The 24,223-nt window shown below is 43.1% G+C and overlaps 1 protein-coding gene across 1 annotated transcript in view; it reads right to left on the bottom strand.

Annotated features, from left to right (window-relative positions):
* The window catches only part of VPS9D1 (VPS9 domain containing 1), a 372,961-nt gene that overhangs the window by 47,817 nt on the left and 300,921 nt on the right, over positions 1-24,223 (bottom strand). Inside the window, exon 13 of the mRNA XM_069216666.1 lies at positions 4,219-4,303. Coding sequence (XP_069072767.1) covers positions 4,219-4,303 — 85 coding nt within the window. The remainder of the gene's footprint in view (positions 1-4,218; positions 4,304-24,223) is intronic.

Genomic DNA, 24,223 nt, shown 5'->3' on the forward strand with positions numbered 1-24,223 from the left:
GTACTCTAGTTGAGAAGGGATTAGTTGTTGCCCTGTGCATGGGCTAGGCAGCGGCAAGTCTTTTCTCTCCGCCCTAAATGAGAAGCAGTAGTTGCATTGTCTAGATATAGTGGTGGTACAGCCTGTGGAGGTTGTATGGTTTCCTGCCGGAGACGTTGTGATCTAATCTGTGTTTGTGACTCACTTGTGCCATGTGCCTGCTTTTGATATCTGCTGTCTCTGCACACTGTGAGTTTTGTTAACCTACTTAACAACCTATTCGAGGGTGTATTTCTTTACCCTTCTTTGAGTGAGGTATATGTGTGTATCAACTGATAATCTGTGTTTCACTGTTTTTATACCCGCCTTTCTGTGAATGCCTTTATGGTTGTGAGCAAATGTGGAACATTCTTTTATGTGTAGTCTTCTCTTGTGCTCAGCACTGGATATTTGTTAGAAACAAACTGTTCTGGAAGTGCTGCAGCTATGATAGCCTGAGCAGGGTGAATTGAGCTTGCAAAGAGATGGCCTTTCCTACATTTAAACTGTGCTCCTCAATTAAGAGGTGTGTGTTTTCGGACCTGGACATGTTCCTATACCCTACTCCAGTTTAGAACAGGGCCCAACTCCCATTACAACAAAGTCCTAATCTTTATTAAGGACAATTCATTAGCAAATATGCTGAGTCTGATCATCAGCCAGCAGCGTTGCTTCTCACTGCCTGATCTAATTGTTCTCCTCTTCTTTGTTTGCTAATTTAGGCTGACAGATCCAAAACTCACTAATTGCGGGCTCACGCTGTGTGTGTGGGCAGACAGCGTGACCCTTAGTGGATGGGCTCGGCGGGGAAGGCAGCCTGTGGTGCTAAGCAGTGTCAGAAAGCATCCATCAAACCCAGCTCTCTGAAAGCGCCGGCACTGAGGGACGGTGGGGGCACTAGGGCTGGAAGGCAGAACTGAAGGCCAGCACAGTGATGACGGAGGTCACGGAGTTCACTGCTGCCTGGCTGCTTTTCCAGACGTCTCAGCAGGTGAGATCAAAGGATGCCAAGGCTAGGGCTGTTCTTTTCTTTTCCACAGTTAGGAGACTCCAGCAGTCACCCGAATGAAGCACAACAGAGATGTAGACGTATAACTTCTCTATGCAATAAAGCCTTTCATTGACATTGCTTCCGGTGGCCTAGATTCAGTGACCCTAGATTTTGGAACCTGCAGCAAACACCTCTACCTGCTCTTCTGGTTCCAGCATGCTAAAAAAATACCCTCGTGTGCTAGCGCCCTTTAGATTCGACCCAGAAGTACCCTTTATTTTACTTTGGGACTTGATCCACTTTCTCTAAAAGGCATTAACCTAGGACAGTGTTGTCCATATTGGTCAACGGGGGGCTGATCCATTTCAAACTGTTCAGAATATCCATGAGGCAATATTAAACACAACAAATGCACACAGGGGTTATTTACACAGTCCTTCCCCGGAAAATAAATTTTGGTATGGGTCATCCATTTATGGATCAACATGGGAAAACATAAACCTAGTGCTTCTGCTCCCACTGCTGTTCCAGCTCTGGAATTTATGAAACAACTCTTGCAGTGCCCTAACTTGTAGTGTCCTCTCAACATACATAGCTCTGTCAATACACCTCAGACAAAAAAGAAACAGCATCATGGTTTTAGCAAGGGGAATCAATACAAATCTGACATTATAGTCCATTCTAACACATGTACATACACACACACGCACACATATGTACACATGCAGATACACACACAGTATCTAACTTTGCACACAACCCGGCAACTCAAAACATCCAAGTGGCAGATGTTCAGGGCAGGGGTCATTCCTGTACAGCTTCATACCCTCTTGCATCAACATTCTTGAAAACAGTAGCATACTTTATTATCCTCACACCCTGCTCAGGTATTCACAATAATTAGGAACCTGAAAAAAAAATCAGATGCAAGAATACCATCAATATTATAAACACGCTCTAGTATGCTATCCACAATAGTATGTATTCCACCTTCATGCAAGTTATACATTTTCTGATAGCCAAAAATAAACCGGCTGTCTATTTTACATATTAATAATAGCAATGGGACTCACCAGTGCCTAAACTATTTATTTTCACTGACAAAACTCTTCTTTGGGGTTTCGAAAGGAGATTGGCTGACCTCAATAAATTAATACCAGTTTCCCAGTCTGATTTCTTGAGAGTTATCATCATCTTAACAAACTATTATAGGTCTGATTTAGATTTCGGCCAATGGGTTGCTCCATCACAAAAGTGACGGATTTCCCATCCGCTGAAATATAAATCCCATTATTTCCTATGGGATTCATATTTTGGTGGACAGGAAATCCGTCACCATTGTGACAGAGGAACCCGTCCACTGAAATCTAAATCAGGCCCTATGTGATTTTGGCCCTACTGCCACATGTTTTTTTTTTGTTTAAAGCAAGGTTGAGTTGACTCCACAGTTAGTTTGACAATGGGGCATGTTTCAATTATCTAGATTATAAGGCTTCATGGAGTAATCTTCCACCTTGGGGGATTTACTGTGTTCTTTTCAGACTGATAAGACTGCCGGAGACAGACGTGGGTGCAAATTCAGGCAAAGAACACTGGCGTATGTGCGTTCCCTGATAGAACTGACTTAATCAGGTGTGCAATCTGATATTCTAGTTGTTTACTCTATATATTTCAGGTATGACACTTCCTGCTGCTAGACCATTCACTGCAAGAATCAGTTCTCACTTCCCTTTACCCTTATGCACGCCTTTAGGTTGGGGCATGCAATTTTGGCACTTGGTGGGATGCCCCCACACAAGCCATTTAGTAGTTAATCAGCAAGGAAATTAAGATTATGTTGTTTGTAAACCCGCCAAACAAATGTATATAGCATACCAAAGGTGCTGAACTTGAACTTATTAGAAATCTACATCTTCCTGGTATAACCTTAGATTTTTTTTCAAACTTACGTTGAAACAGCTTTGTGACTTACTGTGTATGGATGTGCTATCTTACATACAAGCCTATTTGAAGTTTAGTAATGTTCATCTTTGCTATAACAAAAGCATACAATAACAAAATTAAGTAAATATTTGCATATAAGACACTGGCTCAGGGCTGGTATCAGTGCAAAAATGTCACAAAGAATGGAAAGTAAATGTTTGAAAAAGACTAGCATTGCACCCAGAGTCTCCTATCCAAGCTCAATTTAATTTCAAATTACGACCTGTATTTTCAGGTGTATTTTTGAAAGAACACATTGAAACAGTTTGATACTTAATAAGTTAATGTTTTGCCCTACAACCTTCCATCTGCATTAATGTGAGCAAAATGATTCCCTGTCTCACTGCCTAGGCTGAAAAGGTGATAAAAAATGCAGTTAAATACAAAAACATTTCAGTAGAACTGGTTGTAACTAGTGATAAAAAAAAACTTTCTAATTTTCTATCTGGGAAGACAACAACGTTATCTAGTTGGGTACACAAATATAAACAGGATATTTATGATATTTTAGTAATAGCAAGTCCTAATTTTTACTAAGGCAGTGCGAGAGGAGATATAAACATTTCACAGAATTTGACATTTTTGTAATATGAAATCAAATAAACTTATCACTTGCCCTTATTTTGGTATTCGCTGGTGAAAACTAAGAGCAATTTTGGTCTGGAAATTTAGTAATTTTACTTGTAGCAAAGCAATGGAATTTCAGTTACAACAGGTGTAACAACGAAACATGCAAAGTAGTGGTTCACATTTGGTAACCATCATCAACTATAATTTACAGCAGTTCCTTGTTTTTAACTGTGTTTTTTGCCGGTGGGCAATCTGCATGTTTTATCGCTTTGATTATTTAGACTCTATATTTCTTACCATATCATACACATCATTTACATAAACCATGTTTATTAACATAATACATTTGACTTTCATATTAATAGGAGAAAAAACTGAAGGTACTTAAAACTAATATGTTTTATATTGTTCATCAAAAATAATATAAATAGGTTCTTCGCTTGCCAACCTGTGAATACAAATGTGCCATGTTGATTACAATGGCCAATAATGAGATTATTTACTGTTAATTAGGCTAATTAGTACTTGGTTCACAATGTCTTTGCAGTTGATACTACATATTTGTCCTACTGTGCAGTGCCCTTCAGGAAGCAACCAAAGAGTTCCTTCTGCAATCCTTACAGGGTCATGAGTAAAAATGGATACTGCAGACTTACATAGCGGCTGTACTAGGCTGAGGCTTGGTTTCTCCTCGGTTGCAGTAGTCCTCAGCACACTCGCAGATCAGTCGCAGAGTTCTCACTGAAAAACACAAGCAGCCTCGGTGTTACCAGCACAACCAAGATGCTGCAGGCAGTGTAAGTTACAGGTTTTCATTATCAACAGTTGTAAAACCACCATGGGGAATAGGCGGCCCCCTCTACTCTCTACAAGAAGACTGACCGAAACTTAATTAAAGAGCCAGACCTCAATGCTATCAAATTCACCAGCTTCTGTAATGGCAACAACAAATCCTTGCGTTTTATGATTGGTATGGTGAAGACGTTTCTGCCTATTATGGGGAGTATGAGCCCTGAGTAAACCTTCAATGAGATGAAGGAGGGTTTTTTGCCTAGCAAATGTGTAAAGTACCTGACCACTGTAACGTCTTGTGTCTAGTCTCTACACTAATATATCAGCCTGTTCCACATCCATACAACACTTTTTTGTAGCAGGCCTCCTTCCTCCACGGAACTTGGTGGTAGGTCTAAGTGACCAAATTCTATGTTTTCAGAAACCATGCTGTAGGTTCGGGATAGCTGGTTCCAGATTGAATACCTGTCATCCCTGTGTTATTAACAAGTCCTGATATACCAGAATCTTCTTGACCTGGCACATTTCAATTCGGTCTGAGAACCACGTTTGTGTGGCCCATATGGGGGCGACGAGGACTAATTTCATGTGTGCCTGTTTGCATTTTTGTATCACACATGCTATCACTAGTATGGGTGAAAAAGTGTAGGCAAAAATCCCTGACCATTTCACCCACAAGGCATTCCCTAATGACTGTTGGTGGAGAATTCTGGAGATGAAGCTTTGGCATATTGTGTTTTTTTGTGTTGCAAACAAGTCCCTGAGTAGTGTGCCCTGCCTCCGAAAGAGGTCCTTCACCAACCTTTCATTTATCTCCGAAACATATATGGCACTTTGTGTGCTCAGTCAAACTGGCTTCGATGTTCAGTTTCTTAGGTAGGTGTATCAAAACTGCTATCCTTCTTTCTAGAGTCCCTTTCCACATAACCTGTGCTAGTTTTGAATTGCATCTTAGATTTCTTTCTCCACTGTTTGTTGAAGTAGAGAACATTGTGACTATTGTCTGTTTGGATTTAGACCAATGTTCCTTCTGCATGTTTCTCGGAAGCATTCAGTGTTAAGGAGACAGCCTTGATTTTCAACACATTTATGTGCTGTACTACTTCTTTTGGGTTCCACAGTAACCTAATGTTCAGATTTCCCACCTCATGTGGGATGCATATGTTGTAATGGTTACTGAGGGAGCTGGTAGTTTTAATGGTGTGCCATCCGTAATGTCTGTATTACACAACTGGATCTCTTTCTGTACTCTGTCAGTGCAAATGACTAGATCATCTCAACTCTTGGTTGACTGACCATTGATGTTGTAGCTACTCCTGTCTGTAATGGTCTTGTGCAGTCGACCTGGGATACTAAGGGAATACAATATGCCATCACGCCTATCATATTTCTCCACATTCGCACCCTCAGGCGTTGGCCCTTCTGGTAGAGGTGAGCTTGCTCTACTAGTCCCTGAACCCTCTTTGTTACCGAAAATGTTTTTTTTTTTTCAGGTCTATGATTGCCCCTAGAAAACCTTTTTTCATTTCCGGATTTGGTGATGATTTTTCAAACTGGAACCCTAACTTGTGTAGAGTTCAAATTACAGTTTTTATGTTTTCTTTGCATTATTTGAACAACTTTCCCTTTATTAGTCAGTCGTCCAGATAGGAATATACATGTATTGCCTTTCTTCTGAATTGTGCCACCACCACGGTTAGACCTTTTGTGAAAGCTCTTGGCGGAGACTTTATTCTAAAGAGTAGCCCCTTGAATTGATAGTGCACCTTACCCCCATGAACTAGAGGAATTTTCGTTGCGCCTTGTTCATTGGTATGTGAAGGTAGACATCTTTAACTTCGATAGCTGCTATGTCGTCTCCCTTCTGCATCAGAGGGATGGCCTCATGCAGCGAAGTCATTTTGAATTTTTGTGTTTTGATTTATCTGTTTGGTGTCCGTAGATTTAGTATGGGTCTTAAAGGCTGATTTATATTTCTGCGGATAGCCTGTTGATCTGCCAGAGGGATGGAGTAGTTTACGCCATTCCACGGGTGGAGGGAGCGCTCACCGAATTGGCAGGAACCACTGTCACGGCGTTCCTGTCAATGCATATCTCTGTTTGGTGAAGGGTTCCTTTAAAGATTTAAATAGGATCAAAGCAAATCAAGACACTTTATTTGGTGATGTACAAAAGGTAAATATTTGCTGAAAACCGATTTCCACACATGGTAGTTTATGATCTACATAGTTTTATCCGTAGAACTGCATGTCAATGCAAATTTTGTGGCCATTTCAATGCAAAATGTGCTTTCTGTAAATGCACTACTCACCATACTTTATTAGTATATTTGCACCTGTACGCCCCAAAATGCACCACCAGCTAAATATCACACCTTTTCTGCTCTCCTGCGAAATGGAAGCAGTTGATTTGCTATACTTATTATTTGTGGAATGCCTGGATTTTTTACAGTCCCTATGCCTTCTGTGATGTAACATTGATGCCAGCACCACAACTCTGAAAATTGTTTCTTCAATGATTTTTTGCTGCTTTCAGTGAAAAGTGTTCCTCTCCAGTATACTTTAGATGCACCCATAGTTCAGCAGAGCCTTGAGCTCTGTTTGTGAGTAACACAAAAAAAAAATACACAAGGAACACTTCCAGTGGGTTTACTGATGTCAGATACACTAGGGGAAAAATATAGGGTCAGCCCGAGTGTCAAACCAAATAGCAGATGGCAGAGTGTACAGAGCAAGGATCTTTGTCCCCACACTATACATTGCCAAAACACTTTAACTTCATTCCAAAATCTTAGTGTATACATAACTGAGATTGTTTCTACAATAATAAGAAAAAAAATTGCCAGTTAATTTAACCTATGAGAAATAAAGTTTATTTTAGGCAATACCTTAAACAATTGACCCTTTTGAACATTCCTTATGTGACACCAAACAGAAGTGGTACATATAGTTCTCTGTAGTCCTGCTATTTTGGTTATTTAAAAGTGTCTCCAACAGAAATATGTCTTATTTCAAAAATAAACTCAAACAGGGGCAAACTAACAAGGCATGGTTCTAAGAACCAATGTGTCCCTTATCCTGCAGACAAGCCAGTGCATGGATTTTCTCAAACCTAGATGTGAACTAATGCGCCTGTGTTCTTCAGCACGTCACACAGACTGGCTTTGTCATATATTTCATTTTTAACTGAGCACAGAGTAACTCACTGAGACAGCTCTGCAAACCAACAGATCGATAAAAGCCTTACAGATAGATTGTTAACTATCAGCCATGTTTTTGTGAGGACTGGGTCAAAAACCTAACACGGGACCTCCACTTAGCACGAGCACTTGTTCCTAAAATGTCTAACCGGAGTAGAGAGGATACAGCAGCTGCAGCATTTAGCACTATTAACCATGTCATCTGCCCCAATGTTAATTAACAGGGTAAGCTTGCTTCAGAATCTATAATTACAATTTTGAGCATGAGTGCAGGACCCTTTAAAAAAGATCAGGGCCTGTTCCATCATCACTCCCACCCTCCTTCCAACAGCCCAGTTAGGTATAAAGACCATAACACATATTTTAACAGGATTATCAAGAAAATCTGCAATCTTGTACTTTAATACAACAATAAAGGACGAATAGAATGCTAAATTACCCTCTAAATCCCTCTGCATCATTTTTATACATTTGACATGCAACAAGCTGGGATTCCACTATTAGTGGCTGTGCACAATACAAAACACTAGAAGCAGTATTTACTCGTTTTATACTCACACTTCCACAAATAATGGCAGCCTGCTCACATTTCACACCTGTGGCAACATCTGCCTCCTTTACAACAGAACACATCTGCATCTCTACTCATAAAATGTACTGAAGGGCACCTAACTGAGAAATGTAGAAAACAATGTGCCACTTGCTTTCTTCAGAATTACCTCTATCACGAAAAATCATTCTCAGTTTGAACTCTGGCAGTTACTTACTTAGGTTTGATGATCTGCCTGGCTCTAATCCAAAGGCTTCTCAAATTGTTGATGAACCTGTTAAGTGTGTGGTATTATACCAAAAGCAATTTTAAAGTCCAAGTAATTCCGATCCATCACTTTAGTTTGACCTAGTCATGGACTAAGCACTTAGCTTTGTTGCCCCCCTAACATGAAACTTGCCTCTGGTAAAACGAAGCTGCTATGTATCTTGTTAAGCACTCATTTCAATGTAGTTGATGAGTCTTTACTTCGTAAGAAACAGAAGAGCACTGAGTAATACAGCACAGAGAACTGTACTGCTTGTAGATGTTGTCTGAATGAGTAAGTGGTGGCAAGGAAGCTGGAAGAGGTGACTTTTTGGCTTTTTTTCAGAACATATGTCAAGAAAAGCAGAGAATTCTACATCTTGGTTGCTGAACTGAGACGCCATACCTGCTTTTTGAAAGGCATCCCATTTTGGGGAGTGGGGTAGACTTTGATGGCTGGAGGTGATGAAGTATCATAAATTAATGGGATTCTATTCATTTCTAGACAAGTGCTGTTAAGTGGACCTGTCTGTATTTATCAGCCTGCTCCTTGGCCCCCCTTTGTAAAGTAGGACAACAACCAGTCTTTCGCAGGCTGTCTGGGACATGCTAATTTCTAGCTAACAGTTCAGCAGGTTTGTTCATGGAGCATCTGCCAATCCAATAAGCTCTTTTAGTAAGTTAATAAATATCTCATAAGTATACAAAACAGGGATGTCATGTTTCTTTCATGAACCTTCACGGAAAAGGAGGGGTGAAGTTTTCAGTATGATGATTAGGTTGGAAGGATGTTAAGAGCAGCCTGAGAGTTCAAATCCATGTAAAGCCATGACTAGCTGTTGTGTGTTAAGTGCTTTGGTTCTATAGATTACAGTTCCTTCCCTCAAAATCATATTTCACCTGAGGAAGGAAGAGGACGTTGAAGATGGAAGTTTCCTTAAATGAAATTAGTGAAGTGCTCTCATAGCAGGGATAATGTGATCAAATCTCTTTATGGATTGGTGATCTCACGCTGTCTGCAGTTTGGATGTAATCTTACAAAGGAGCCCAGTACAAAATCACTTGCAGTAGCCAAGACTGTGAGGACTTCGGTGATCCAGTGTGGTAGAAGTAGTGGTATTAGGATCCCTCGTTGGAGGTGTAGTTGAGAAAACTAATTATTTCTCACCCTGTTGGTTTGCAGGATGAAGCATAACAAGTAAACCAAGTAAGTAAACAATCGGTTTCAGCAGGCAGTAATAAGAACACACTAATTGTTAAAGTGTACATTCATCAGAAAGGGTAGGAAACAATTGTGTGTGGTGAAATCAGAGCAAATCAATATTCCATATATCTTCTTCCTTTGGCACAGGGCTCACCCTCGGAACTACCAGGATGTTATTTGTGTTGACAAGCTGAAGCAGGTAGGACTTTGTTTCTGTATTGTGTATTTGTAGCAAAAGTAGCTATGGATGGGCACCTTGGTGCAGTGCACGTGTCTCAGTTAAGGTGAGGCTCCCTGTAATCAAATGTCTCCTGCAATGCCAGAGACATTTGTCTCCAATGCCACAAGGGCACTGAGAACTGTGACAATGGTTCAGGGACGGTCAGTGCATTTAGATTTCATGGATCATAGTATAGTGTCTCACAGGTAAACAGGACATAATGATAGTTTTAGATTCAATGAGTGCAAAACGTTCTACTACTGACACATTGAGGTGTTTAGACCATAACCTCGCAGCCAGAGTAAGATATGGTCCTTGTGGAGAGCACTGACAAAATGCTGATTTCCAGAGATGGGCACATTTAAAGTGCATTACTTCCATGTTCATCCTTGCCGTCGTTACAACTGAGATCTCATCTCCTTCTCGCAGACCATATTCAGTAGCCGACTCAAAATACTTCCCTTAACATGGCTGCCATTAACCAGGTGCCACTACAAAAGGGGGAAGTCAGCAAACACACATCCTGTCATTTTTTTCTGCAGAAGGTTACCCTGTCTGATGCAGGTAATGGGGTTTTTCACTGTTTCGTGGGATAAAGGCACCGCTTTAGCACCCTTCTTTTCTCTTTCTTATCTGGTTCCCGGGGCCTCGCTACAGCGTTCAGGGACTTCCGTGTTAGGTCTTCCCCTACTTGTTTTAGCATACAGGCCAGTACGCGGGGTGTTTGTTGTACGTGGTGGGTTTTGGCACGCTCCCTGACCCGCTTTAGCAATGGGGAGGCGCTCGGGAATTCCTGCTTGCATTTGGTTTCTGGTTGTGGCGCTGAGCACCTGGTTGCCGGCATTGTTTACCCTAAGGCTTTTGTGGTGTAGCGGGTGGTGGCACACTCCCACACTTGACCTAGCAGTCAGGAGGTGCTTGGGGGTTTCTGTTTGCGTATGATTGATGGTTGCAGTGCTGAGCGCTGGGGTACCTGTATTGCTTGGCTTGTTGCAAGTGCTTATTGTTGATGTTTTGGGCTGAGTCTGGCCTTGTTTTATTACCTGTGACCCGCGGTTCTCGCTGGAATTTTCTGAAATTCTGTTGCTTAGAAACCGGCAGACAAACAGGAAGTCGGTCCGTTTCAATTGTTTCTGTTTTTCTAAACAGCATTATGTATCCGAACCCTGGGGATGCCCCTGACCCCTCTGGTGCAGCTCCTGCGCAGCCATCCTTGCAGTGAATGATTGCTTAAGGGGTGGAGGCTGCTCTTAGGGCTAGGAAAGACCGCCCTGCCCCTAAAATTCCTTGTGGGCTGGATTCAGACGAGGCTATGGGGGATGTTGGTGATTTGGAGAAGGACAATAAAAAAGGCAGTTTTATGCAGGGTGCTGCTTTCTGAGGTTCTGCAGCATTTGCGCTCTAATCTGGAATTTCCTGAGGTGGAGACGACTCCTGAAGATAATGACTTTTTGGCGCAGTATTTGCAGCCAGAACCTGACTCTGTCCCTCTGCATGCTGCAATTCAGAAAATGTTGCAACATGATTGGAAAGAAGTGGAGAAGACCTGTTTTGCTTGATTTCTGGCCAAGCGATATTCCATTGCCAACTTTGCAGAGGAGTTTTCTGCCTCAGTTAAAGTTGATAACCTGATGGCGGGTTCCTCCACCCAGGGCAATGTTGTTCCTGAAGACACCTCCTCTTCTGACGCTGTGGATAGGAAAGTGGAAGGGGCAATCAAGAGGACATATGCAACAACCAATTTTGCAGTGCAGGCAAATGCACATTCCATTTATACTGTTTAATCCTTGCTCAAGGATTTCCAGTCTTTGGCGGACCACATGGCTGAAGACTGGACTGTTAGGCCCTCCTGGCTCTGATGGAACAACAAGTGTGTTTTCTTTCTGACATTTCTTTTAATACTTTGTGTTCCTCGGGTGCGGCCCCAGGGTCAGCTGTTTCAGCCTGCGGTTACTTGTGGATGCGTATCTGGAGGGCCGATGCCTCGCAGAAAGAGGTCTTGTCGAAGCTTCCTTTTGATGACGTTAAATTGTTTGGGCAGCACTCTGATAACATGGTTAAAAAGACTGCATAGAACAAGTAGCTGCTTGCACCTTTGAAAGCCTTTCCTACGGGTAAAGGGTTTGCCTACAAGAGAGCTTTTCCTTTTTTGTCCTCCCGATGGGACATCTCGGCCCTTTCGGGGCAGGGTCCATAGCCGGGGGGCGGGCCTCGCTCTGACAAATCCTGGTTCCAGCCCTCAGCAGCCGGTTCCTGAGGTGCTGTACAGCCAAAGTCCTGACTATCTTCTGGATGTTCCGGTTGGGGGTCGGCTGTGGCATTTCAGAAAGACTTGGGCTTCGACCATTTTAGATGCTTGGACAGTTCAAGTGGTCTCCAGGGGTTATCGTTTGGAGTTCACAAACGTTCCAGAGGATTTTTACAAAATGATCCATCCAGCTGCCCAGGGACCCCTTCAAAAGGCAGGTGCTGATGGGGGGAGGTAGGGGGTGCAGGCGTTGCTACGAAAGAAGGCTATTGTCCCTGTCCCTCAATCAGACTGGGGTGTTTTGTTTTTTTATTCCATTCTGTTTCTTATCCAAAAACCTTCAGGGGACTTTCGTCCAATTCTGGCCTTGAAGGAATCAAACTGATTCTTGGTTCACCAGAGGTTCAAAATGACAACCTTGCAAAGCATATTCCCGTTGCTCAGACAGGGGGAATTTCTGGCCTCTCTGGATATGCTGGATGCCTCCCTTCATGTGCAGATCTTCCCCAAGCACCAAAGACTTCTCCACTACACTCTTGGTGATCGCCATTACCAATTTCGTGTCCTACCATTTGGGTTAACTTCAGCTCCAAGAGTTTTTACCAAGCTTTTGGCTCCTGTGGTGGGTATTTTAAATTCAGCTGGTATACAGGTGTAGCCATATTTGGATGACTGGTTAATCAGTTCTCCTTCTTTTTCTAAGGCTGTGTGTTTTGTTCTGAAGAGCCATGGCTTCCTGATAAATCTGGCCAAGTCCAATCTGCAACCAGTCCAGACGCTCCAGTTCATCGGGCCCTGTTTTGTATGACAAGGGGGGGGAGGGTGTTTCTTTCCCCAGACACGGCTTCCAGTCTGGTGGCTCATCTTTCAAACCTGTTGCAGCATCCTCAATCATCGGCCTGCCTGTGGTTACGCAGTCAAGTGGAAATGGCTTCCTCCCTGGACCGAGTTCCTTGGAGCCGATTGCATCTATATACCTTAGTGCACCATTTGTTGTGCAGGTGGAGTTCCCTCTCCCAGGACTTCGAGGCTGTGGTTCCTGTTTCTCCTCAGATCAGGACAGAGTTACAATGGTGGTTGGTTACGGAGAACTTGTGGAAGGGGTTCCAACTGGCACAGCCCATTCCTCTGAACGTCACCACAGATGCCAGCAAAGTGGGTTGGGGTGCAGTTTTTGGGGGCCTTGTAGCCCAGGGTCGGTGGTCCAGGCTGAAGGCGCTCACTTCCTCCAATTGGAGGGAATTGGCGGCTGTGAGGGAGGCGCTCCTATGGTTCCATCCTCTGATACAGAGACGTCCAGTGTGTATTCAAACAGATAACCAGATTGTCAGGGCTTACATCAACAGGCGGGGGGTGGGTTCTTCCCTTCACCTGTTGACCAGGGAGATTTGTGCTTGGGCGGAGCTCAACCTTCTCTCTCTCTCTCCGGGCAGTTTATCTTCCGGGGAGAGAGAATGGGGTTGCCAATCAGTTGAACAGGTCGTTTCTGTCTTCGATCTCCCAGTGTCTCTCTCCCCAGGTTTTTCAGTCCATCACTCACAGGTTCGGCCTCCCATGGTTTGACCATGGTTGGACCTGTTTGCCACAAAAGAGAACTCACTCCCCCCTCAGTTTTGCTCTCTGATTCCAGCCAGGGGGGCGTGGGCAACGGATGCCTTCTCAGGCCGGTGGCCTCCCAGTCTCCTGTATTGCTTTCCTCCTTTCTCATTGATGCCATGGGTCCTTCAAAAGAACAGGGAGGATCATGCGCAGGTCCTCTTAGTGGTCCCCAGTTGGTCGCAGAGGCCTTGGTCTTCCCTATTGGAAGAGTTGGCAGTGGCTCCTCCTTGGATCTTGCCCATTCAGCCGTCCCCATTACTCCTCTCTGTCTCAGGAGTCGCTCCGTCAGTTGAATCTGGAGGTTTGGCTGCTAAAAGGTTGAGGTGGTTGGCTCCGGATTGTTCCTCAGCTGTGGCGGACTCCCTTCAAAGGTCATGGTGGCCTTACACTAGGAAGTCATACAATAGATATTAGGGGAACTGCAAGAGATAGTGTATCTCCAAACAGTTATAGCCTCTTACTTGTGACCCTGTCAGGATTGTGGATTTTTTGAGAGATGGCTTTGTACTAGGTTTGGCAGCATCCACCATTCGTGCTCAGTGGGTGGCTATTCAGACTGTGTGTGTGTGTGTGGGGGGGGGGGGGGGTGTTGTGTTAACTTTGATTTCCCAGCTGTTACTGAGTTTTTTCTGCAGCGTCCTGTTATCCAGTCCCTCCCTAGGATTTGCCTTTGGTCCTTAATGGTTTGATGGGAGCACCCTTTGAGATTCTGTGGATCTTAAATATTTGACTCATACGGTTGTGTTTTTTGGTGGCTATTTGTTCAGGGTGCAGGATTGGGGAAATTGGGGCTTTGCTTTCCGTCTTTCCTTTCATTCATTTCTTACTGGATAAGGTGGTGTTGCTTCCCAGTCCAGCTTTTTTTGCCTAAGGTTCTGTCCTTTTTTCACTGCTCGTAGGATATTGTTCTTCCTGTATTCTGCCCTGCTCCATCCTCGGAGGAGGACTGTCATCTGCACATGCTGGATGTTCGCAGGGCTTTGTCTATTTATTTGCATCGGACCTCCTCTTTTTGGAAATCTGACTCAGTGTTACTTTTGGGGGTGGGTGGTAGAGGTTTTCATGCTTCTACTTCTACCCTCTCCCATTGGATTAAGTCCACAATTTTGTGTACCTACAATTTGTCTCCCTCTGATGTCCCTTCCCAAGTGCAGGGAAGGTCCACCAGGGGAATTACTGCATCTTGGGCTTCCTTTAAAGGGGCTTCCTTGAGAGACATTTACTGTGCTGCCACGTGGTCCTCCCCTCATACTTTTCTGTCCCCTTACCGTGTTCAGTTAGGGGAGGGGTTTTCTTCTTTTGCAGATCATGCGGTTTCATCATTATTGTGTTCTGTTTTCTCATATTAAAGTCTTTCTGCATTCGTACTTAGCAGTCTGCTGTGTTGTTTTTCTGGGGCACATAATCAATCCAGGTTGCTTTGGTATTTCTCAGTTGTAAGGACAGGATCGGGGAGGATGGACATGGAGGTAATGCTCTGGTTACTTACCGATAATCTTCATTACTCCAGGTTCAAGGTCTCCCTGATACAGCCCTGTGTTTCCTCCCCCGTCCCTTTGAAGGGGATTGATTATATGTGCTTCTTTTTTCCGTGATTTGCTTTATACTACAGGATGTGTGTTTGCCGACTTCCCCCCTTTTGTAGTAGCACCTGGGTAATGGCGGCCATGTTGGTGAAAGTATTTTGAGTCAATCTAGGACAGTGTTCCCGAACCCCCGGGCCGCGGACCGGTGCCGGTCCGTGGATCAATCGGCACCGGGCCGCCCCACTGTGGCGGGCGGTAAATGTTTGATAATTTTTCCGTGGCCCGCTTATCACACAATGGGACAAGCGGGCCACGGAAAAATTATCAAACATTTACCGGTCCGCGGCGATAAAAAGGTTGGACAACACTGATCTAGGATACAGGGACTGCCAGAAGGAGATAAGATCCCAGTTGTAGGGACTGTATCAGGGAGGACATGGGCATGGAGTAATGAGAATTACTGGTAACTAACTAGTACTAACTATACAAACTCGTTTTTTTCTATGGAAGGTCGAGGACACCTCAATAATGGGAAGGAAGTTTGTTCCAACTTTATTGTGCGTAGATGATTCAAAGCCAATAGCTACAAAAGCTTCTAAGATGGAGACCCTGATTGTGAGGTATGTAATTATGTGGCTTTATGGATAGTCTTGAGTTATACACCAACCTCTCTAAGACTTAACTTCAGTATAACATCAAGGATTACTATGCCTAAATAGATTTTCATAAAAAATAAGATCTTGGAAAAAGTACAGGGTTTCTGTTTTTTGGGAATATTGTTTGACAGTTCAACAAGATGGACCAACTTTTCGCAGGATAAAGGGCTACATTTGTCTTTGCTTTGAGATTGGGTATTAGCCACTTGCAAAATATAGTATTTTCTATTGTTAACATGGCGAGAGTGTGTAGGGTTTATCAGACGTAACTTATTGACAAACTGAAGAAAACAAATTTTGCAAACGTCTTCTCATGAGCAGCTGGGTTTGGGATATATGCAATAAAGAGACATCAGTTATTGTTGAGCTCTGTGTGGTTAAATCCATTCACTTGTCTAAACCATGAATTCATTAAAGATTGCATGGGTCTGAAGGCAAGTAATACATTTCAGGGGCTAAAATAAGACTGCATACCCTTGTGTAAAATTAGGTCAGCTTATACTGTATGACTGTCTAGGGAATAATGATATCACCTCGTCAGAAATGCTTTTTAGTTCTCGCCTATCACACAGCACAAGTTGTCTGTTTGCGAAAATACTTATTTTTCAGCTTCCTACTGTCACCCTGAGTATTTCTTCTCCCACCTGCAACTGTTGTGTTGCTTCCACTTACCCGGTTCAAAAAACCAAAAAAATATATATGTGTTTTTGCCCTACTGCTTTTTTATTTACTGTGCCAACTTTAATTGGTAAATAAAAAGAAATAAAGGGGGCACATCAATTTGCAGGTGTTGGCATGCGCGGTGGAATCCCCTACAAAATGACATGACAGGCTGTGTCATAACAATTTTATTTTCCTTTTTTTCCTCAGCCATGCTGCACACCATTGGGGACACAGCTGATCATCACTAAAAACAATGGCAAAGCCAATATATCCCAAAGGCAAGATCTACTGGCTTTGTCAATACCTGTTTCAAAGTGAAGACTACTAATCGAGGATTCTTCTAAACTTTGTAAACCATCAGTGAGATCTTATTTCCTGTAAAACTCATCGACTGACAAAGTGCCTGATTATGAGTTAGATTGGGTGGGATAAATTTAAGGAATTTTGGTCCGCTTGATACAGAGCAGTTGGCTTTTTCTGAGTGTCGCAGAAACTGACTCCGGTTTTTTCAGCCACTTGAGACTTTGGTTGCAGCAACAGTCAACTTTCAGTCCTGCTTATTTTTTCTGACAGGGACAATGCTCCCCCCGCCTGCAAGTACTTCCCATTCGCTCCTGTATTCGCCCACCTCCAACTCACCTAGAAGACCGTGCATGGGTTAATCACCTGTACTGCTGTGTAATTGCCACTCAGTAACAGTAAAACTGCATGAGATTTTACTGTTACCCCAGAGCCCAGCAACTTATAATCAGGGCTATAGAGCCGTGTTTAGGTTTGCTTCTTTAGACAACATGAAAGTAACTTTTTACTAAGGTTCAGAATTAATATACTCCATCACATTTGGTTCTTGTGACATGTTGGCTTTTTCTTACTCATCATGTTTAGACCCATGTATTAATACCATGACACACACTGTCACGGCATGGACGTCATTGAGGGGTCGTCAGAGGTCGCGGTTGTAACCCCTAGGCTCTCCCTTTCAACCCCTGGCATTGTTCTTGCGACCCCTGGCCTCTGCAATGACCAAGATGTAACAGTAAAAGAGAAATCTATTTCCCGGATGTACCTCCTGTTTTAAAAGAAGAGCAGACTGGCTTGGATCAGTATAAATAGTTACAATTTGTGACAGAGCAATCCTCCTTTCAGGCCCAGGACGCACAGAAGCTTCACTGCAGTGCAGGCATCTATCTGGGTAGGACACTGGACACAATGTATCAAACTAACTGAAATCGACGAGAAAAGGAACTGTTTCATGGAACAGACGATACTAAAATAGGAAGTCTTTCAGGGTAAGCATTGCAAATGTAATCTTTTCTGGTCTGTGCTTTTAATTAACAGTTAACTGTATTGTCAGTGTTGGAGAGAGAGCGCAAAAGACTGAGAGAAAGACAGAGAGAGAGATAGAAAGCATTTGTGCAAATGTGTGAGTGAATATAACGATTCTGTCACAGGCATATTTATGACATTCTTGGCAAACGTCGGGCACTGACATACTGTGGCATGGAGTGGGGGGTAAACCCATTTCATATAGGGTCTAGCCACTGATATACAGGCAACTATTTCACATTTTGAAAAAAAATGGGGTCAACTCCTGAGTGGCAATGGGCTACACTGGCTTGGCACACCATTGGCTCTTAAGATCATTTGTGTGAAATTTGACCCATTTTTTAGGGTTGAGCCCAAAGTGCTGCATCCCTGTTATCTCTCTATGTGCTTATAAGCACGCCCATGTCGAGCCCATCAGTTTGGTTGGTTCGTGGGCTTGTATTTTAAAATTTGCTTGATTTCATTAGTGGAAGACATGCACATGTCATGCCTTTTCTGGTGTTTAGCCTTCCTCGAGCGCACCGGCTAACTACAGAAAACATTCGAGGCTCCATGTTTTCCGTATGGTTTCTGAACTACTTTTTCTCTTTATTTCGCAGGCAGCACAATCTCGCTGGGCAGTAGTCGAGGATTTTGCATGACATCAACCCTGTTACATGGCTAACTGCACTTTTGCCGGTTACATGGCTAATTGCACTTTTGCTGGGCACATGGATAATTGCACTTTTACCAGTACGTTTCACTCCGAGTAAACTTCTGTTTACTTTTGTGTGTCTCCGTCACGTTTCATTGCGGCCGTGGGCTTGTTGAAACTTCTGATGCGGAAAATATGGTTTGAGCCTCATTTATATTCAACGCACATCTACACCTCAAAATGTATCTTTCTGCTGAGCATTACATCTCTATGAATACCTCAAGTGAAACAGCACGGATCCCTCGATCGCTTTGTTGTGGTCAACAACATTGTTGATCTGTGGCACTGCACCGCCATATGATAGCCGTACCTTGAGGGCCACCCATTTCCCCAATCTCACTTGGCAGTACACTGCATTCTCCTTCCTTGCTTTACTACTTTCTCCTATAATGCAAGAGTATCAAACTGATTGCCTGCTCACTTAATTTCTTCTTGCGAAAGACAATATTGTTTTTGCACTATACTGTAAAAATAGGAATTATGCGAGCACTTACTAATGACTACACAGGAACACAGGAATGGATTGACTGAACCAAATAAATGCTCTACACTCTTACTTTGTGTGCAAGGCTCTGATTCACTAATGGCAAATGCAGACAGAAAAGAAAAGCTTTTAATCTAAGGTTCTCATTACACTGCAGAAAAGCAGTGGTTTAGGCCTAAATGGATTTGTTTTCTCCTGGACCAATTCTTGTTTTAGCAATGTGATGTCTTTTAATTGCACATTCAACTCTAACACGAAACGTAGTCATTAAAAGTGAGCAGCCTGTACACGTTTGCCGAAATGAAAACGTACCTTCAACAAAGGAGAAGTAATTCGAGATGTAGAATTCTTGCATGAGGTTTGTGAAAAAAGAACTCGTGCTCCTAAATTAAAGTATTGCAAAAAGTAAACTATCATCTCTTCCAGAAATCCATTTTTGTAATTGTGAAAAAATAATTTATTTGCTTTGCTTAAAATAAAAATGTGAGGAGGGCTAATCCCGAGCACTGAATCTGTGGCATTCAGTTATATTCAGTGTAGTCCATTGCCACAGACAAGTAAGGAAAATTGGGTTTTTCAAACTGTCTTTAGTATTTCACCCAATGATTTACAAAAGATTTTGGTTAACAATTTAAAGGCACTAACATTTCTGTCTCCATTTGCACTGACATTAGCAGAGGGCTGATTTACTAAGTGCTCGAGCAGCACAGCAAAAAAAGTAATTTTGTAGAGTTGTGTGAAAAGATGAGAGTAGGACAACACTATGGGGGTCATTCCGACCCCGGCGGGCGGCGGGCACCGCCCGCCGGGCGGAGACCGCCAAAAGACCGCACCGCGGTCAAATGACCGCGGCGGTCATTCTGACTTTCCCGCTGGGCGGGCGGGCGACCGCCAAAAGGCCACCCGCCCGCCCGCCCGCCCAGCGGGAAAGAACCAGCAACGTTGAAGCCGGCTCCGAATGGAGCCGGCGGAGTTGCTGGGGTGCGACGGGTGCGTTGGCACCCGTCGCGATTTTCAGTGTCTGCAAAGCAGACACTGAAAATCATTATGGGGCCCTGTTAGGGGGCCCCTGCACTGCCCATGCCACTGGCATGGGCAGTGCAGGGGCCCCACGACACCCGTTCCCGCCATCCTGTTCCTGGCGGTAAAAACCGCCAGGAACGGGATGGCGGGAAGGGGGTCGGAATCCCCATGGCGGCGCTGCTGAGGATTCCCTGGGCCAGGGGAAAACCTTTTCTGACCGCGGCTTTACCGCCGCGGTCCGAATGGCCCAGGAAGCACCGCCAGCCTGTTGGCGGTGCTTCCGCAGTCGTTGGCCCTGGCGGTCGGTGACCGCCAGGGTCAGAATGACCCCCTATATCTACTAAGACAGTAGTTCCCAACCTGTGGTCTGGGTAACCCTGGGGTTTGCAAGGGTGACTGCTCAGAAAATTAACTAATATTAACAGATTAAAAGAGTGTATTTAAATAATGTGGCTAAATGTACATTTGATATTTTTAAAACATACTTTAAATGTCAAGGAATTTGAAATTGGAGGCTAACAATTACATTAGTATTCTCAGATTGATTTGTGGGAACAGTGAAGGTGCATCAAACAGAATATAGTATGGACGATGTGTGGCTTCAATTGAATTTAGAAAAGCTCCAGCCTTCCTATTAATTTTTTTTTATTTTTTTTTATTTGTTTGCAAGTTAAATAATTTTTTTTATCATTTGTGCATGGGTTTGATGGAATGCTTGTTACTGTATTTTTTGTGTATTGTTTTGTGGTTCACATCATCATCAATGCGTAGACCTGCATACCAGACTTCCAGTAATGACTCACCGGGGGGTCCCTGGATTACCATAATGTTTCAATGGGGTCCCCTGGGTTCCTGTGATGATAAAGTGGGGGGCCACAGAAGTCAAAAGGCTGGGAACCACTGTACTAAGATATGGTGTTGTTGCTCTCTCTGCCCTACCGATGGTGCACTTTAGGCTACATGTTACGCCTGCCTCCTAGAGGCATAATTGTTTGTTGAATTCTCTCTCCTAGTGCTGGTGCACTTTAGGCTACATGGTACACCTGACTCCAAGAGGCTTATATTTTTGATTCAACTACTTTCTTTTAGTAGGTAGAGATTTGTATCACAAACCATGGATGGCTGCATGCAAATATTCATGTACCTCCCGTAGTGCACCCCCTTGATGCAATATCTGCCACTTTGTGTTACATTAGGGCTACTCTCTAGTGTAAAACAGGTTTGTGGTGAAAAAACAAATCAAGGTGTTAGTAAATCCGGGACCAGGTATAGCTGTAACTCCTCCATCTTTTCTATGTGAAATGACTGATGAAGAAATTATTGCATTGAATAGATTAACTGGTGTAAGAATACAAAGTAAGCATATTGTTTTCTGAAATTTTGTTGCATAAGAAAACAATTAATCTCTCCCATACACAACCCAGCCAGAAAGAGTCAGTTTCCTAAAGTGGCCCAGAAAGTTGCTTAATCTGTTACAGATAAACAAATATGAACCAGATTTCAGAATGGATAGCGATGCACTGCTCCTATGCTAGCTGTAGGAGTAAATTCTCTGGTTGCCAGGACCCCAGAAACCAATTTAGCACATAAAAACATCATCAAAGTGGTCCAAAGGGGATTCAGTTACTATCATACCTTGGAAGTCAGTACATTTTTAGGGTCAAGTGCACAAGCGCTCTGTCCCTGTTGTAATCTCTCTTTGGCCTTTTAACCACGCCCATGTCACTCTTATTGGTTCGTGGGCTTGCCTTTTAAAATCCGCTTGATTTCATTAGTAAAAGGCATGCATACATCACGCCTTTTCCGGTGTTTAGCTCTCCTCGAGCGCACCAGCCAACTACTGAAAACATACGAGGCTCCATGTTTTTAGCCTGGTTTCTGCACTACTATCTTTTTATTTTCCACGCAGCGCGATCATGCTGGGTTTTACATAGTGCGATCACGCTCATTTATTTTGTTTTCTATTTCAGTGCGATCGTGCTGGGTTTTACATAGCGCGATCGTGCTCTGTTTTTTTTCTTTCAATTTATGTGGCAAGAAAAGTCCGGTTGGGGGTTTACAAGGCTAATAGCTCTAATTCGATCAAATGCTAGACCCATTGCATTGCAAATGCTTGTTTCAACATGTTCCCAGAGAGAATCGCCTCGCCCTCCTAGGAGAAGTCTATGACTGGTTATAGCCTGCACTGCTACAGTACAGTTCATGATCTTTGTGCCTTTCAGTTATAGTGATTCCTTTGCATGTGGCGCTGTGGCTGGCACTGTGGGCAGTATGTGTATGCTGGGGGCTGTAACTCGGTAGAATTAGATGGCCACCTAGCAAATGATTGCTGCCCCTGGGTATGTGATCGCTTCATTCCTGATGATTGCAGCCCCACTGAAATATGGGTAATAATTAAAACAGATGTGTACTTCTTCTATGACTTATTGTTATTTTATTGACCCTGGTTTTAATTGTACTTCTTTTTTTATCTTTGGTGCTGTCACTACCTAAGATATCACCAGGATCAAAAGTCACACGACATCACTTCCTGCAATGCTACAGGGGTTGATGATATGTGATATCAGTTCCTACAAAGTTGTTAAAGGTCAAAGGGCATTTGATGTCACTTCCTCTACCCCGGGCTGTTTGATGACTCGAAGTCCATGGTGTCACAAAGCATTTTGTTTTTCTATTCCCATTATTTTTCTACAGGAAACAAACAGAGTCAGTGCTAAAGTGTGAAACTGTTACAAGCTGTAAACCAGCAATTTATATATTCTTCTATTGTTGTCCACACCTCTAACATGTTGCACCATAGGTCGCTTCTTGAGCATGGCAGTCAACATGTGAATTATAGAAAAGGATTAATTTATTTTATTGGATTTTACAAGATGATGAAAAGGGAAATGTCTACTTAATGTTTGGATATTTGTGACACACAAATGAGAGTTCGAGCGAAAACCGGGAAGCTGAGTGAATGTCAGCTCTTTTTATTCCCTGATTTCCACCCTGGCACCCTGATCTGAAAGGAGACACTGGATGTGAAGGGAAAGATGGCAGTCAGTGTTAGATTTCGATGGGGTTTTCCACTAGACTCAAAGTGAACTACTGGGGAAATATTATGATTTGTCATGGATGGAGACTGCTACATACTTCTTGAAGCATGAATACAGAGACCGTGATTTCCGAGCTGTGCAAATAAAATATTCTCTTTTGGTTGTATCCCCATTGGTCGGAGAGAGAAGTGGGGTCCAGGGATGGTCACAGCAGGCGTTTTTCCTCTGGGAAGAGAGGAACACAGAGTATTTGATCCTTCATTAACTTAGGGGTACATTCTTTGTCATCTTTTGCCTCTCTTCAGTCATCTGTATTTCCCCGTATGTGCTACTGAACGGCCGTCTGTGATTTATTTGTAGATTTACTCTTAGTGAGTGGTTTTGGATAAATGTCTATCGCTCTGAAGTTATTTTAATTGCTGAAGACGGGAACGTTTTTTGCATATTTGTTGTAAGACTGGAAAATGTGCTCTACAATAAGCTTATTTTAATAAACTGATTTAAACCAGAAGCATTAACTATTTAAATTGCAAGCTATACAGGTTAATTCCACTAAAATTACGGAGGATTTACAAGTAACCTTTGCCTGCCAATAATTAAATCCCAGGCTTTACTATAAACGGCTTCTGATAAATCTGTCCTATGGATTAGGAGACACGGACACTCTGAGACAACGAAACCAGAGTACAGGCAGTACAGAGGCCTGGAAGGCACTGGAAAAACAATTATATTGGAGCGCCATGGGAAGGTACTGTGCAGTACTGGAAGACTTGCTTGAGACACAGGATAACAGTACAAGAAACAGACACTGGGAGACAAAGACATGGAAATATACATTTGAGAAGACAAGGATATGGGTACAAAAAGGAAGAGACTGGGAAGTTAAGAGGTGGTTTTTTAGAGTCGAGTGAAGACATCAGAGAGAAATAAACAACAGGGCGAAGTGGACACTTGTTGGCACGGGAAGAAACCATTGTAACATTGGGGACTTGGTAAGGCACTGGGGAGACAGTGGTAGACATGCACACTAACCAGACACAGGTAAGACATTAAGATGGGGAGACAAATTTCACCTGGTACCCAAACAAACAGAGGAGATTTGGAAAAACAATGGCCGTTGTTAGAAACTGACCAAGGAAGGAAATAGATTCACGTATGTATAGATTATTATGTAGCACATATCTTGCCAAAAG

The sequence above is a fragment of the Pleurodeles waltl genome, chromosome 12 (genome assembly GCF_031143425.1).
Source record: "Pleurodeles waltl isolate 20211129_DDA chromosome 12, aPleWal1.hap1.20221129, whole genome shotgun sequence".
NCBI classification, from domain to species: domain Eukaryota; kingdom Metazoa; phylum Chordata; class Amphibia; order Caudata; family Salamandridae; genus Pleurodeles; species Pleurodeles waltl.